The 13,734-nt window shown below is 37.4% G+C and overlaps 2 protein-coding genes across 3 annotated transcripts in view; one reads left to right on the forward strand and one right to left on the reverse strand.

Annotated features, from left to right (window-relative positions):
• Positions 1-5,709, reverse strand: part of fnip2 (folliculin interacting protein 2) — a 47,242-nt gene extending 41,533 nt beyond the window's left edge. Inside the window, exon 1 of the mRNA XM_066661343.1 lies at positions 5,283-5,709. Within this exon, the coding sequence (XP_066517440.1) occupies positions 5,283-5,320 (38 nt within the window). The 5' untranslated portion in view covers positions 5,321-5,709. The remainder of the gene's footprint in view (positions 1-5,282) is intronic.
• Positions 5,710-5,802: 93 nt separating this feature from the next.
• On the forward strand, positions 5,803-13,429 carry tmem144a (transmembrane protein 144a). Of its 2 annotated transcripts, none has more exons than XM_066660171.1 (12): positions 5,803-6,033; positions 6,614-6,775; positions 7,028-7,150; positions 7,864-7,963; positions 8,217-8,297; positions 8,567-8,645; positions 8,779-8,855; positions 8,973-9,091; positions 10,174-10,293; positions 10,480-10,577; positions 11,899-11,952; positions 12,414-13,429. In XM_066660171.1, the coding sequence occupies exons 2-12, from the start codon at positions 6,616-6,618 to the stop codon at positions 12,495-12,497; spliced, it is 1,095 nt and encodes a 364-aa protein (XP_066516268.1). In that variant the 5' UTR covers positions 5,803-6,033; positions 6,614-6,615; the 3' UTR covers positions 12,498-13,429. The 2 variants fall into 2 exon arrangements, with proteins under 2 accessions (XP_066516268.1, XP_066516267.1); XM_066660170.1 differs by having other exon boundaries at positions 5,803-6,029.
• Positions 13,430-13,734: the final 305 nt, after the last annotated feature.

Consider the following 13,734-nt stretch of genomic DNA (forward strand, 5'->3'; position numbering starts at 1 on the left):
GACAGACGTGGTAAACCCAAATGTATTGTGAAGTTGTGCTGGAAAAAGCTGGCAGAGGACTCAGTCCAAATGGATTCCAAGTCTGAACACAGAGAGAACTTCTCACATGTTCTGGAGGAGGTAGGGGGAATGGAATCTGTTCCAGACTTCCATTGTGGAAGCAGCTGCATGGAGCTGTGGCCAAAAGCTTGTCTGTGCCTGTTATGACGGCAACTCAAGAAACCGTTGGTGGACACCAGGGGTGAGGGAAGATGTCAAGCGGAAGAAGGAGGCTTTTCAGGCTTGGCTGGCTCAGGGAACTTCAGATTCTGCAGATGGTTACCGGCAGGCGTAAAAGACTGCAGCTGTGGCCATTGCTGAAGCAAAATCCAGAGCATGGGAGGAGTTTGGAGTAGCCATGGAGAATGACTTCCTGGCGGCCTCAAAGAAGTTCTGGAAAACACGCCGTCAGCTCAGGAGGGGTAGGGAGGACACACTCCAAGCTGTGCTCAGTAAGGATGGTGTTGGAAGGAGCACTTTGAGGAACTCCTTAACCCGAGAGACATGCTTCCTGTGCAGGAGGTAGGGCCAGAAGTGTCTGGGGTGTCAGATTCCAATTCCTTGACCGAAGTCATGGAGGTGGTGAAGAAGCTTCACGGTGGCAAAGCTCCAGGAGTGGATGAGATTCAACCAGAGTTACTGAAGACAATCAATACTGTGGGGTTGTCTTGGATGACACGCCTCTACAATATTGCATGGACCTCATGAACTGTGCCTTTGGAGCCTCCCTGGGAAAGTCTATGCCAAGGTGCTGGAAAGGAGAATGCGTCCAATTGTCGAACCTAGGATTTCGTCCTGACCATGGAAATATGGACCAACCCTTTACTTTTTCAAAAATGACTGAGGGGGCATGGGAATTTGCTACTCCACTCTACACATGCTTTGTGGATTTGGAGAAGGTGTGTTACAGTGTTCCCCAAGAGATTCTGTGGGAGGTGCTCTGAATATGGGGTGCCAGGGTTGCTCCGGCCAGCTGTTCAGTCCTTGTACACTCAGAGTTTGAGTTGTGTTTGCATCCTTGGCAGTAAGTCAAGCTTGTTCAGTGGGCATTGGACTCCATCAGGGCTGTGCCTTATCTCCACTCCTGTTCCTGATATTCATGGACAGGGTGGGGAGGCGTAGCCTGGGACAGGAAGGCTTCTGTCAAGGGGCTTAGGAGGTGGCATCTCTGCTGTTTGCGGACAATGTTGTTCTTCTGGCTTCTTCGCATGGAGGCCTCCAGCGTTCACTTGAGCAGTTTGCAGCAGAGTGTGAAGCGGTCAGTATGTGGGTCAGCACCTCCAAGTCTGAGATCATGGTTATCTCCCGGAAAAAGATGGCATGCTACCTTCAGGTAGGGGGTGAGAAGTGAAGGAGTTCCCACTCCTTCTCACCCCAAGTGAAGGAGTTCAAGTATCTTGGGTTTTTGTACACAATTGATGGGAAGAGGGATCGTGAGAATGACCCTAGGTTTGGTGCAGCGTCTGTAGCAATGCAGTCACTGTACCGGACCATCTTGGTGAAGAGAGAGTAATGACCGAAAGAACGAGATCACAGATACAAGCAGCCCTGCTTGCTTGCCCTGTTCCCCCCATGACCATGAAATGGACATGATGATGATGACGAGTTTAAATTACAAAATTACAGCCAGCAAATTACAAAGTTCAGAATAAGTACCTGTTAAGTAAGGCAAAAGATAAAATAAGTGAAGGGTTTGATAATAGTTCTTACAAACATTTTCCATAGGCACATAAGTACCTCTTAAGTTATTAAGCTGTTAAGGTGTAAACATTAAATATATATAATGAATGTGGGCTAGGATTCCAATTCTTTATGCTTCATGGGCTTGGAAATAAAATATGCTCAATGGTCTTGGAAATTGTAAATCTTTGTCAAGTGCTGGACACAGAAGTCATATGTGTCTCATGCAGAGAGAGGATTGGTATATTTTTAAAATTAATGTATTGAATATAAATGGTATAATGAAGATTCCTCTCTGACTTGTTTTCTTTAATAAGTTTTGTTCTATTTTTCCCTCTTTAATTTACACATGGTTATCTGCTGATTTTCACAAATGAATTTGACAAATATAGTTTTTGTTTGTTTCTTGAGTTGTTATTTATTTGGAAAAATATATTTTGTCATTTTTCATCAATTTGATGTGTCTGTTACTTTTGTATATTCTTGAAAGCTATTTTGGAGGATGAGGAATTATGCCCGTGACCCGTTGATGATGTCACTAAGGGGGTGATATTCAACTATATGGTCTATATAGCAGTGTAAGCTAGCCTACCATGAGCATGCTAAAGAAGTGCCAAAGCAGTCATGTTTTCTCTTTGAGTCAGCGGAGAATGCTGTCCAGTTTCTCGCAATTATAATCTATTTTAAATAGTAATCAAAGAAATTAGTTGTTAGTAGCCAGTCTTGGTGTTTGAGGAAGCATGGAAGAATCCAACACATTGCTTCTGCTATCACAAGCTTATTTATTTTCCAAACTTAAAGGCCTATGAGCAGTATTTAATGCTGAGTGAAGCAGTTGATAATCTGGAAAAAATAATCTCACACACACACACACACACATAAATGTGGTTCTATCTAAATATCCGTCTAGGTAACAGTGACCGGTTTAGACGCTAGAGGGTGACATTTGGTAAGTATTAAACATAAGGACCATAGTGCCGATATTATTTGTATAATGGCTCATTCTCAGCACTGCAGTGACACAGACGTGTATATGACGTATTTGGTGTGTGTTGCGCATCGCTAATGGAACAGAAACACCAGCAGTGCTGCTGGAGTTTTAAACACCGTGCCATACCTGTCAACATTGGGATTTGAAAATAAGGGACATTTTTCAGTGCCTGACCCCAGGCCATTTCACCACGTTTACCACTATCCACAGACACCTTACCTTTAAACAAAGGTACACACTGTAAATTCTAAAATCATTCCTGGACAAACCATTTGCTTTAAAATATCAGTGAAACAAGGACAGAGTCCAATAGTGTTCATAAATCAATAACTGGGTGAAAGTGAAATGCACCCATGAATTATATTAATGAAAACACAAAAAGGTATTAATTCAGTACTTAGAAGTCTATGTATACTTTGCTGAGGATGTATCCATTCTTTACAAATTTCAACTGTGATTTAGAGTTTTGGCTTCTGGTCCATATGAAAATTACATTTTGTGTTAGAGATCCCCAAGGTGGAGATTTTAGAGAAAACTTTTCAGTGTTATTGTGTTTACAGGCAAAACAGAGCTTTTCTTAAAACACTGACGTCACATTGAGCTGGGCATGTTTCTGTTTACATTAGTAGAGTGTATTCACCTCTGGATCATTTAAGAGAGAGATGTCCATTTTGTAATTTTATAATGACGAAGTCATGCCATGTCTGTGAAACTTATGAGTGTTTGTACGAGAGTGTTTTACTTTTAAACCCTTTTGATTTAAATCATTTTTGAGTTAATTTGTTAAAAAAAAACAAAAAAGAAAAACAGGAAATTACTTTCAAGGGGGAAGGAAAAACATCAAAACAAAAGATAATATACACAAACATACAGGCGCACAATAAGTTGTGTCTAAAATAAATACTTGTATAAAATATTTTTTGCTCCAATTTCTTCACAAATTTAATTATTTTAGTGAGTACTGTAAATGTACTAGTGTCCTGGTAACGTGCTGAAATAGTTCTACTTTTAAAAACTCGTGACTGTCATGTTAACAACACCTTAATTTAAATATACTGCCTTTTAAAGCACTGATTTATGAGACAGCAAGACAACAAGGCATTAAGTTTGCTGCCGTCTGCCCTCTGTGAAACCTTACCATGCCAGTGTCATAAACAGATGAAAAACTCCATCAATGTACTAATTTCCTTAATGCAAAAAACTGTTAGTGCTCTGATAGAAAACAAACTCCACCCTCAGACATGACTCCAGGCTTGGAACAGGTTTATAGTGTCTGTATGCTGCTCCTCAGGCACCAGCCTGAACAATTTCTTAATTGCTTGTTTTGTAGTTATGGAAATTTCGGCTCTTTTTGGGGAGCTGGCTCTTTTGGCTCCGCTCTCCATAAAGAGCCGGCTCTTTCGGCTCCTAAATAGCTCTTTGATTTACCACTTATTTCCACTGGTACAGAACAATATTACCTACATTTTACATGACTATATGGACAAAATATTATTGTTCAATATTAAAAATAATAAATAGTGTTGCAATGGCCAATTGTTTTTATGGCTGTCTTGTAATAACTCACTGATTGCACTCACACATTCAATTGTATAAATAACTGGATTTTTATTTAAACACCTTAATAAAACTCTGAAATATAGCCAATTGAACCCAAAAGGTAGGTATTACAAAATAGCTTATTATATTAAATAATCATCCATTTCTGGGTAATAAAATAAACAAATACTCTGCAAAGTGCAAAACAGCAGCATTCAACGGTAGTGATTAAAACAACCACAACTGTCAACAAACATTTAACTGATTTAACATTTTCTTCAACTATTTTTGGAAGGCAGATTGGCATTCAGCAAAACCAAGTGTCTCAGCTTGGAGGGTTGGAGCTTGCTTGTTGTTCTCTGATTGGTTGAATGACCGCCTTAGAAAAAAAAATGGCTCGGTCTTAGACGGGAACCGGCTCTCATCGTTCACTTACAAGAGCCGGCTCTTTGAACCGGTTCCTTCGCGACCGACACATTACTATTGTTTTGCGTGTACAACCAAGAAATTAACTAGACAATACTTGTAATTAAAAAAAAGTTTTATATAATTCTGTTTAACTCAGTACTGAAAACCATCCAAAACTGTAAATGAGTATAAAAACCAAAGTAGCTCTGTGAAACTAGGCTCCACTCTCTCTGCTCACAGCAAAGAAACAACAAAGGGCCAATGGTTGAAAGTCATGAAAAGAGATCCACTACATACAAACAACATTTTTTCTCCTCTAACATAACGTTCCACCTTAAAATACGCAGCACTTATGAATGTAAACCGACCAGAGAACTGCAGTTCCCCACAATCAAATACGCTGCTTTTAACTCTCTTAAATGTAGAATACTTGCTCCTGAAAACGAGCAGTAGAGGTGGACAGACAGCCCAGGCCTCTGAGAGCTCGGCCCCAGTGGTGAATAACTCAAATTCATCAGTGGTCACAGGTCAATGCTTGGAGGATGCTGTTATACAGGATGAGTCAAAAGTTGAAGGACACCCTTTTGATATGCTATATGACCACCTTCCGACTGGAAAAACTTACCCTTTACGCAACATGGCTGCTTTGAAGAGGCCGGCCATGTCCGGTGACTTTTTGTTCACCTTGTAGATATATTTGGGTTTGGGCAGTCAGACTAGCAGTGACACTGAGTTTTGAGGGGTTTTTGTTTGTTTAAATTAACTCTTTAATAATGTTATAATAGGAAATAAATGTTCAAAATAAAATAATAGCGTAATAATGTCCAAGCACAATACATTTTTCACTGCCACAATGAGGCATTATTCTCAGACGACATCTGATTCAGATTATAAATATGTGCCGATTCTTTCTGAGTAAAACTAGATCGAGCTGCTCAAAAGGTTATGAAAATTATTTCAGTGTATGTCCTGTTAGCCAATTTTGAAAATATTTTAGGGTCCTAAAATCGTTTCTCTAAACTTCTTGTATTCGGTTCTGACGGTTGAAGCGTATTTTGATCTTCAGGGGGGTTGTTAGGATAACAATGCTCCTCCTCCGCACTTATAACAGCGTCATGTGCCTCACTCCGTCAGCTGATCTGCAATTTGCGGAAGTCGTGGATGAAGGAATGAATTAGAAGCTTTCTTTTCGTTCTCGTTTTCTCTCTCACTCTTTGTTGTTTGCTATAATTTCTTTATGGAATGCAGCACGAAATCATTAACGTGGGTTAATATATTGGAAACAAATTTGTTTTATGTTTGTATGACTCGTGTTGGCGCTCTTTGTTTGATTATAACCTGTTGTTGAACTTGTCGGAACTACTTTCACATAGTAGGTAACAGTTTATTTGATATTTTTATAACGTGCTCGTGTGTCATGTGGTTTTTATGTTGTATGATATGTACCTATTTATTTTTAAGTATTAACTTCATTAAGCAAATTGTCTGCTGAAGTGTTTTGTATTCTACTTGAAATTCAAGTTCAAATGCACTTATTATTTTTAGGGTCTGCAAAATTTAACAGAGAGGTAAACATAGTTATTAAAGTCTGGGCTGTAACATTGTAGAGAAACGTACCGATACTAAATACTTTGCATCGGTGGCGAAAGAACTGGTATTCCATAATGCAAGATTTCTTAGTTTAGCCAGATAGCTTAACATATACATCACACAAACAAATAAACATAATAAAAAAAAATTAACAAGTGAGTGTCCATCGATGTTACCTATATCTATATGTTCACAGTTGCCTGTATTAATTTTGCAAGAAGGATTAGGAGTAGATACCATATAGATATCATAGCATTCTAATTAACATATCTGCCTGTTTAACAAGTTTTGAATAACATTAACAACAGAAGTGATTAATGATCTATTATATATACAAATAGTTATATCCTTCACTTTGAATTTCAGAGATGGAGTCTCTGGCAGATGTTCCCCACTTCCTTGTAGCCTCAGACAACTCAACCAGCACAAACTCCACTGACCTGATCTATGGCTTTGTGTCCTGTGCTGTGTCTGTTGTTTTCTATGGGAGCAACTTTGTCCCTGTGAAGAAGATAGACACTGGGGATGGTGAGACAAATAAAACTTTCCAGCTGTGTGTACATGAAGAGATAAATTTGTAGGAACTGAAGCGCAAGAAAATGTGACATATACAATAATACAACATACTACATAATAACATACAATATAATGTACGTAATGTACATACATACACATTTCACCAGATAGTGCACATATATCTCGATAGGATGCCAGTTCCAAACAATGTATAAAAAATATGTTGTGTAACACAGTCTGTAAATTTGTGGGTGTGGATTTTAGGCATGTTCTTCCAGTGGGTTCTGTGTGCTGCTATATGGATCATATCTCTAGTGGCAAATATAATCTTACAGAGCCCAAGATTCTGGCCACAAGCTATGTTGGGAGGAGCTATCTGGGCAACAGGTAAGATCAGCATAATTGTACCATATCAAGAGAGAACAATCTATAGATACCTTGTAAATTAAAACAATACCCAATATATTAAAAGTCAGTAGGGGTATTTACATAGTCAAATCATGTTAGTCAAGTCTTGCTTTTTGTTGAATGGCTGATTAGTCCTGTATTGGGTGTTTCTGTTGTTCTCTCTCTCTCTCTCTTTTTCTCTTATTTATTTTTTTGTAGCATTGACTTCCATTATTCCACAACAGACAACATTATTGATATACCCAATTAAAACACTTTGTTTGGCTATGTTAACACATCAGACGAAAGGTACCCATTCTGATATTTCCCTTTATATGTAACACAAATGTTACTTGTGCAAAAACACAGTCTGACATTTTCAATTCCATATGGGGCCACTTTGACACGTGGTATTGATTCTTGTGGTTTGTCACCCATATGAGACATTTTATTTGTTTATTTCCTGTAATTTACTATTATGTAAATAGTTCCTCCCAGTCACATTTATTGTATTTTCATAAAACATTCTGAAACATACCAAATATGATGAAATCAAGCAGAAAATTTAATCATTTTCTATTTCTATATGGTTATGCCAGTTTTCTTTAAGCAGTGTCCACAGTGGTGCTTTATTAGAGTTTTGCATGATGGCATTGATGCTGAATTCATTGTTGCCGAGTGGGTCTCTAAAGTGTTTTGTTTTTTTTTTGTAGGTAACATCACAGTTGTTCCAATAGTGAAGACTATTGGTCTAGGGCTAGGCCTGTTAATATGGGCTTCTTTCAATCTTCTGATGGGCTGGGCCAGCTCACGGTAAGATCAAACCACAAACTGGGTGTTATCTGTGATGAACACATGGATTTAATCATTTTGGGGTTTTTGAAAAGTTGAATGGGCCATTTACACATACACTCGTTTGAACTCCTTCTCTTCATGATGATTAGATGGTGTTAGTATTGTGGTCATCACTAATTAACTCAGCATTCATCAGTCCACATTTACTACCAGGTTTGGGATTTAGAATACACACACTAACATACACACTGACTTTTTAATGTGTCCTCAGGTTTGGCTGGTTTGGTATTGAAGCTGAGAGCGTTGGCAATCCGACTCTTAACTATTGTGGAGCTGGCCTGTGTTTGCTTAGGTAACACATACAGACACACAGGCATTGTGAATTGTCCTGAAATATAGACTTGGTCAAGTAAAATGCCTATGGATTCTTACTATATTTTTATTTACTATACTGTTTAGTTACAGTAGCTACATTTTTAATGTACTTTTAAAATAAATGTACTTGTTAATGTTATCAAATGCAGTAAAGTGAATGATTCGTCCAGTTATGTTTTGTTTTTCAACCTGGCGTCCAGTCATCAGTTTTTGTGTGTAAATAATATCTTTGTGGTGTCTGCACAGCGCCATCGTCTTTTTCTTTGTAAAGAGTGATGTTCAGAGACCTGCCACAGCTGAAGAGACACCGCTACTCATAGATAATGTATGTGACATTTCTTTTTATGTATGTTTATCTAATACATACTTATTAGCTTTAATCAAATCCATCATTCAGTGATTTTACATGAGTTGCATGGTTTCAGAATAACTATTTCCATTTTCTCTTTTTTTTTCAGACTGTAAATTCTAGCTCTCAGTGCTCTACAGATGATTCCTGGGTGGACATGTTACCACCACTCACCAAACGGCTTGTGTATGTATATAAACAAACCACATGATAGAGTATTCTTCTGCATGTTGCATGCAGTTATATATTACAGCCTGTGTGGACTGCATGTGCTCTGATATTTCTTTTGTTTGTATCTCTCAGTGGGACGGGGCTTGCGATCATTGCTGGAATCTTTTATGGATTCTCCTTTGTCCCTGTGCTGTACATCAAAAACCACTCAAATGATAGGAACAGCACATTCTCAGGGTCAAGTCAGTTTGGTAAGACTAGAAGCACTACATCTAAGATATTGTTTTACATTTCAGAGAATATAAATCCATTGCTCCACAGCCCAATGCCATTTTTATACGTCTTTAGTTGATGCCTGGAACAGTGGCTGCAGCATGTCCCATTCAATTTGCAATTTTTTCCTATGCTACACAAACTTAATATTGTTGAATTCAATAGTTGCCCATAGTAGCCCATTTTGCAGCAGACATGAGATACTTGACAAAAGCTCTTTTTTTTTCAAGACAACAGAACATTTATTTGACTTTTTATTTGTAAAATATTATTTTAAAAATTTTGGAGGATATATAAATGGGTAAAATACAAATTACCATTTTGAGACCATATCATTAGCATTAGGACAGATAACTAAAGTAGATATGAAATTATTTATTAATCTGGCCAATTTATTGTTATTACTATTAGTAGTAGTAGTACTGCCTTAAACCCAATTACTTCCATTATTCTTACATCAGTACTATAATATAACTACACTGTAGCATAATGACAGACTTAACTGGCAATACTGTTCATTTCCAGTCGTAGTTTGATCCGAGGAGGATGGGTTCTTCCTCCAGTTTCAAGGGAGTATATTCTTGCCACTGTCGCATTCGACTTGCTCACCTGGGGCTTTCTGATTCACATTATCATCTGTTGTTCTGATACTAATTCTGTAAAGCAATATCAGTTTTAAAAGCGCTATACAAATAAAAATGTATTCTTGTGTTAAAACATCTTTTCTTTAAACTGCCATTTCCTTCTGGTCTTTTAACGTGTTTAAAATGTAGTGGAAAAAAAGCTTTCAAACGTTTGGTTTATCCTCAAACAATTTGTAAATAAACTTCACAAATATAAATAGACTTCACAAAAATAAAGTGTAAATTCACAGATGACTCATCAGTGTGCAGTGTGGTTGCTTCCGGTGTGAAAAAGTGAGCGTCACCGAGTAGATGTGGCACACATTGCTTGCTGCGTCCCTTCTGGTGTGAAATCAGCAAGAAGTGTCTAAAGACTGTTAGACATTCTGTGGATAACTGAAAGTTTTATATACTAAAGTTTTAGCTTTGTCTTTTAGATCTGGATTATGTCTTTGCCCAGTTCAGTGGAATCTTTCTCACCAGCACTGTGTATTTCCTTATCTACTGTGCCTTCAAAAAGAGCAAACCTCAAGTCTTCCCTAAAGCTGTTCTACCAGGTAAAAAAACTACAGCATTGGAAAAACACGAAAAAACAGACTACACACATTTTACTTTTAATTCTACTAACATCTTAGATTTCTGCATAGAAGTTTTCAGGTTATAATTTTAAAAATTATTTTATTTTATTTATTTCTGTTTATCATTATTATTTTTTTAATTACATTTGATGATGCTGTGTGCAGGTTTTGTTTCTGGCGTGATGTGGGGCATGGCCACATGCTGCTGGTTTCTGGCCAATCACTACCTCAGTCCAGTTGTCAGCTTCCCGATCATCACCACTGTGAGTGACTTGTCTCACAATTATGGTTTCTTTACATCTAAAGGGGACATAAGATGCTGCTTATAATTTTAATTTTAAAATTAAAGTTAACAGTTTCTTAATGAAATGTCTGTGAAATTCTTTGGGCAAAATGCCACAATGATCAAACAAAACAGCAACATTTCTGTCTAAATGAGAATGAGCCATAGTTGACCAGAGCAATGAGGACTTAGTGAACAGAAGCTCTGTTTTTGACAGTTTTCACTTTCTCTTTCTTCTTGAAAGATGCAGTACAAAATAAGGTTGTTTAATCCCATTTTTTGCTGACCCACAAAAACTGACTGGTTTGTTTTAGTTCAGTTTACAGCTTGATATACTCTATTTTTCTTCAAGGATGCTTAGCGGTGTTTTGTTTTCTTTCTTAAACAAGAAATTAAATGTGCAATATAGGACATTCTTCCAGTGGATGTCACAATAGAGCACCGTTGAATATCAGATTAAAACAAAAGCTTTGTTTATTTATCCATGCTTCCCACCTCCTGTCAGGCAGACCAAAAAAGTACACAACAGGTAATAACCTTAATTTTTACTGTTACATTAGCAGTGTACAGTAAACATTGTTTGAAATAAAACTTTTTTTTTCTAGTGGGTCTGCCTGTTTTTCATTTATATGAGAGAATAAATAAAATGAATAAATAACATTTGTCTCCAGCCTAACCCATCAATTGTCTTGGTATTATGTCCTGTTCATTTAGAATGCAAGGACCAGCCTACATTTCAGTCTCCTCAGGACACATTTACTCCACAATATTTTAACATTGAAATTAGTTGTGGGCAGCACAGTGGAGCAGCAGGTAGTGTCGCAGTCACACAGCTCCAGGGACCTGGAGGTTGTGGGTTTAATTCCCGCTCTGGGTGACTGTCTGTGAGGAGTCCAAAACACAGTCCAAAAACACACATTGGTAGGTGGATTTGCGACTCAAGTGTCCGTGTGTGTGTATGTGTGTGTGTGCGCTGCCGTGTGAAGGACTACCGCCCCCTCCAGGGTGTATTCCTGCCTTGCGCCCAATAATTCCAGGTAGGCTCTGGACGCACCGCGACCCTGAACTGGATAAGCGGTTACAGATAATGAATGAATTAATTTTTTTTTTTTTTTTAATAAATGTGAGAATTTGAAACGTGTAAAATGCAGTTCTGGCCTACTCCAATGGGTTGATTTACTTTGTATATACAGGAATTCAAAGCTTATTGGGTCAGACTGGTGACACATTTAACTTCATATATGAAATGTTTAGTTGGTGTTCAGCCACAATGCAGACAACTAATCTGTTTTATTTCACAGGTTCCTGGCCTTATTGCTGCTCTTTGGGGTGTTCTAGTGTTTAAGGAAGTAAAGGTAAGTCTTTTTAAACTGGGACTATTTGGCAGTGTGGTTTGCCTACTGTGATGGATTTATTCATATCAGTCAGTAGTGAAATGCTTTGGTTCGATGCATTAAAATCTGTTTTATATGAGGTGGGGAAGTATGCCAGTCATGGATTGTGTGTTTTTATTTACTGTAAAAAGAATGGATTTATTTATTTATTTTTTTTTGGGTTGGGTTCTGGTTGTTGAATGGCATCTGTACAGACAGACACTTTAACATGCTTGCATAACACTTGGCTAAAATGTGTCTCAGAACAACACCTGGAGTCCTTTTAACAGTCAGATTTAAAACATACATTTTATGTGGATAATCTCTATACAGACATAATTCTGATGACTCAAGACACAATGCATCTGTATGTATGTTTATATGTATGCACTTTAGTCTTCATTTGAGATACATAAATGTGTGTTATGCCTTTTTCTCTTTAGGGATTGCGGAATTACCTGGTTCTCATTTTGGCCTTTTGCCTGGTGCTAAGTGGGGCATTACTTACTGCATTCTCCAAAGTGTGACTACACACCTGTCCCCATGAGAGTGACATCAAAACTAATCAAAAAGAAAGTAATTACTACAAGGGCATAATACTTGAATCATAAGGGCAATAATTTTTATAAGTCTGAGTGTGTTATAATGTAGAGCCTATACTTTTTTATACATTAAATATACTCACTGTTACCACTTCTTCTATTATGTTTACAGCAGGGAATGGCCTAATTTTTGTTGCCAAAAAAATTTGTAATTGCACTTTATGGTAACTAATCAGGAAGCTGGTGTATTTGAGGGACATATTGAAGTATTTCATGCCAAATCTGTGATTTTAAATTTTGTTTGAAAAGCTAAATATGTTTAATAGTTTAATAGCATTATTGATGTTTTTTTTATTTTTTTTTTAAATAAAGCATCACTATACAGAGTTCAGTGCAGAGAACTCCTTTGTGTACTTTGTCATTAGGTTTTATAACTTCAGATTCTAATCCAAAAACCAACCCAAAACCACTGTTTGCAGATTATTTATTCATGTGTGTCCATAGGTGTAAGGGTATGAGTGACTGTGAGTTCGTAATGCATTTTCATGGACTGGTTCCCTGTACAGGGCATGTTCTTGCCTTGTGCTCAGTGATTATTGGTTGGCTCCAGACCAACTGCAACCCTGAACAGGATGAAGCATTTACAGAAACTGAAAGAATTAATAAATGAACCCCAGATTATCATGTAATCTATTAACAGGTATAGCTAGGTGCACAAGTATTTGTCAATCTTCATCATCTTTTCTGCTTAATCCATTTCAGGGTCATGGTGGTCCATACTCAATGCAGTTTGTACCTTAAATTAATTTTTCCCAGTACTGTAAAGAGACCCATAGTGTACAAATATGATCAAATATATAGAACTCTGAAGTTGTGCATATTTTGTTGTCATGATCAATTTAGGAAGTGTGTTTCTAAGCAGATTTTCTATATGGAAATAAATGATGACTTTGAAAATCACTGCTTTTGCTCCTTGTTATACAAACCGGATTCCAAAAAAGTTGGGACACTAAACAAATTGTGAATAAAACCTGAATGCAATGACGTGGAGGTGTCAACATCTAATATTTTATTCAGAATAGAACACAAATCACAGATCAAAAGTTTGAACTGAGAGAATGTATCATTTTAAGGAAAAAATATGTTGTTTCAAAATTTCATGGCATCAACAAATCCCAAAAAAGTGTGATGACAAGGCCGTTTTTACCACTGTGTGGCATCC

The sequence above is a fragment of the Hoplias malabaricus genome, chromosome 2, assembly GCF_029633855.1.
Source record: "Hoplias malabaricus isolate fHopMal1 chromosome 2, fHopMal1.hap1, whole genome shotgun sequence".
Classification (NCBI taxonomy): domain Eukaryota; kingdom Metazoa; phylum Chordata; class Actinopteri; order Characiformes; family Erythrinidae; genus Hoplias; species Hoplias malabaricus.

Bases quoted from the DNA above. Each gene is read 5' to 3' on its own strand.
- tmem144a (XM_066660171.1), top strand. From the start codon at position 6,616: ATGGAGTCTCTGGCAGATGTTCCCCACTTCCTTGTAGCCTCAGACAAC. The intron at 7,151-7,863 runs GTAAGATCAGCA...TTTTTTTTGTAG, and splicing joins AGGAGCTATCTGGGCAACAG to GTAACATCACAGTTGTTCCA. The intron at 8,646-8,778 runs GTATGTGACATT...TTTTTTTTTCAG, and splicing joins CACCGCTACTCATAGATAAT to ACTGTAAATTCTAGCTCTCA.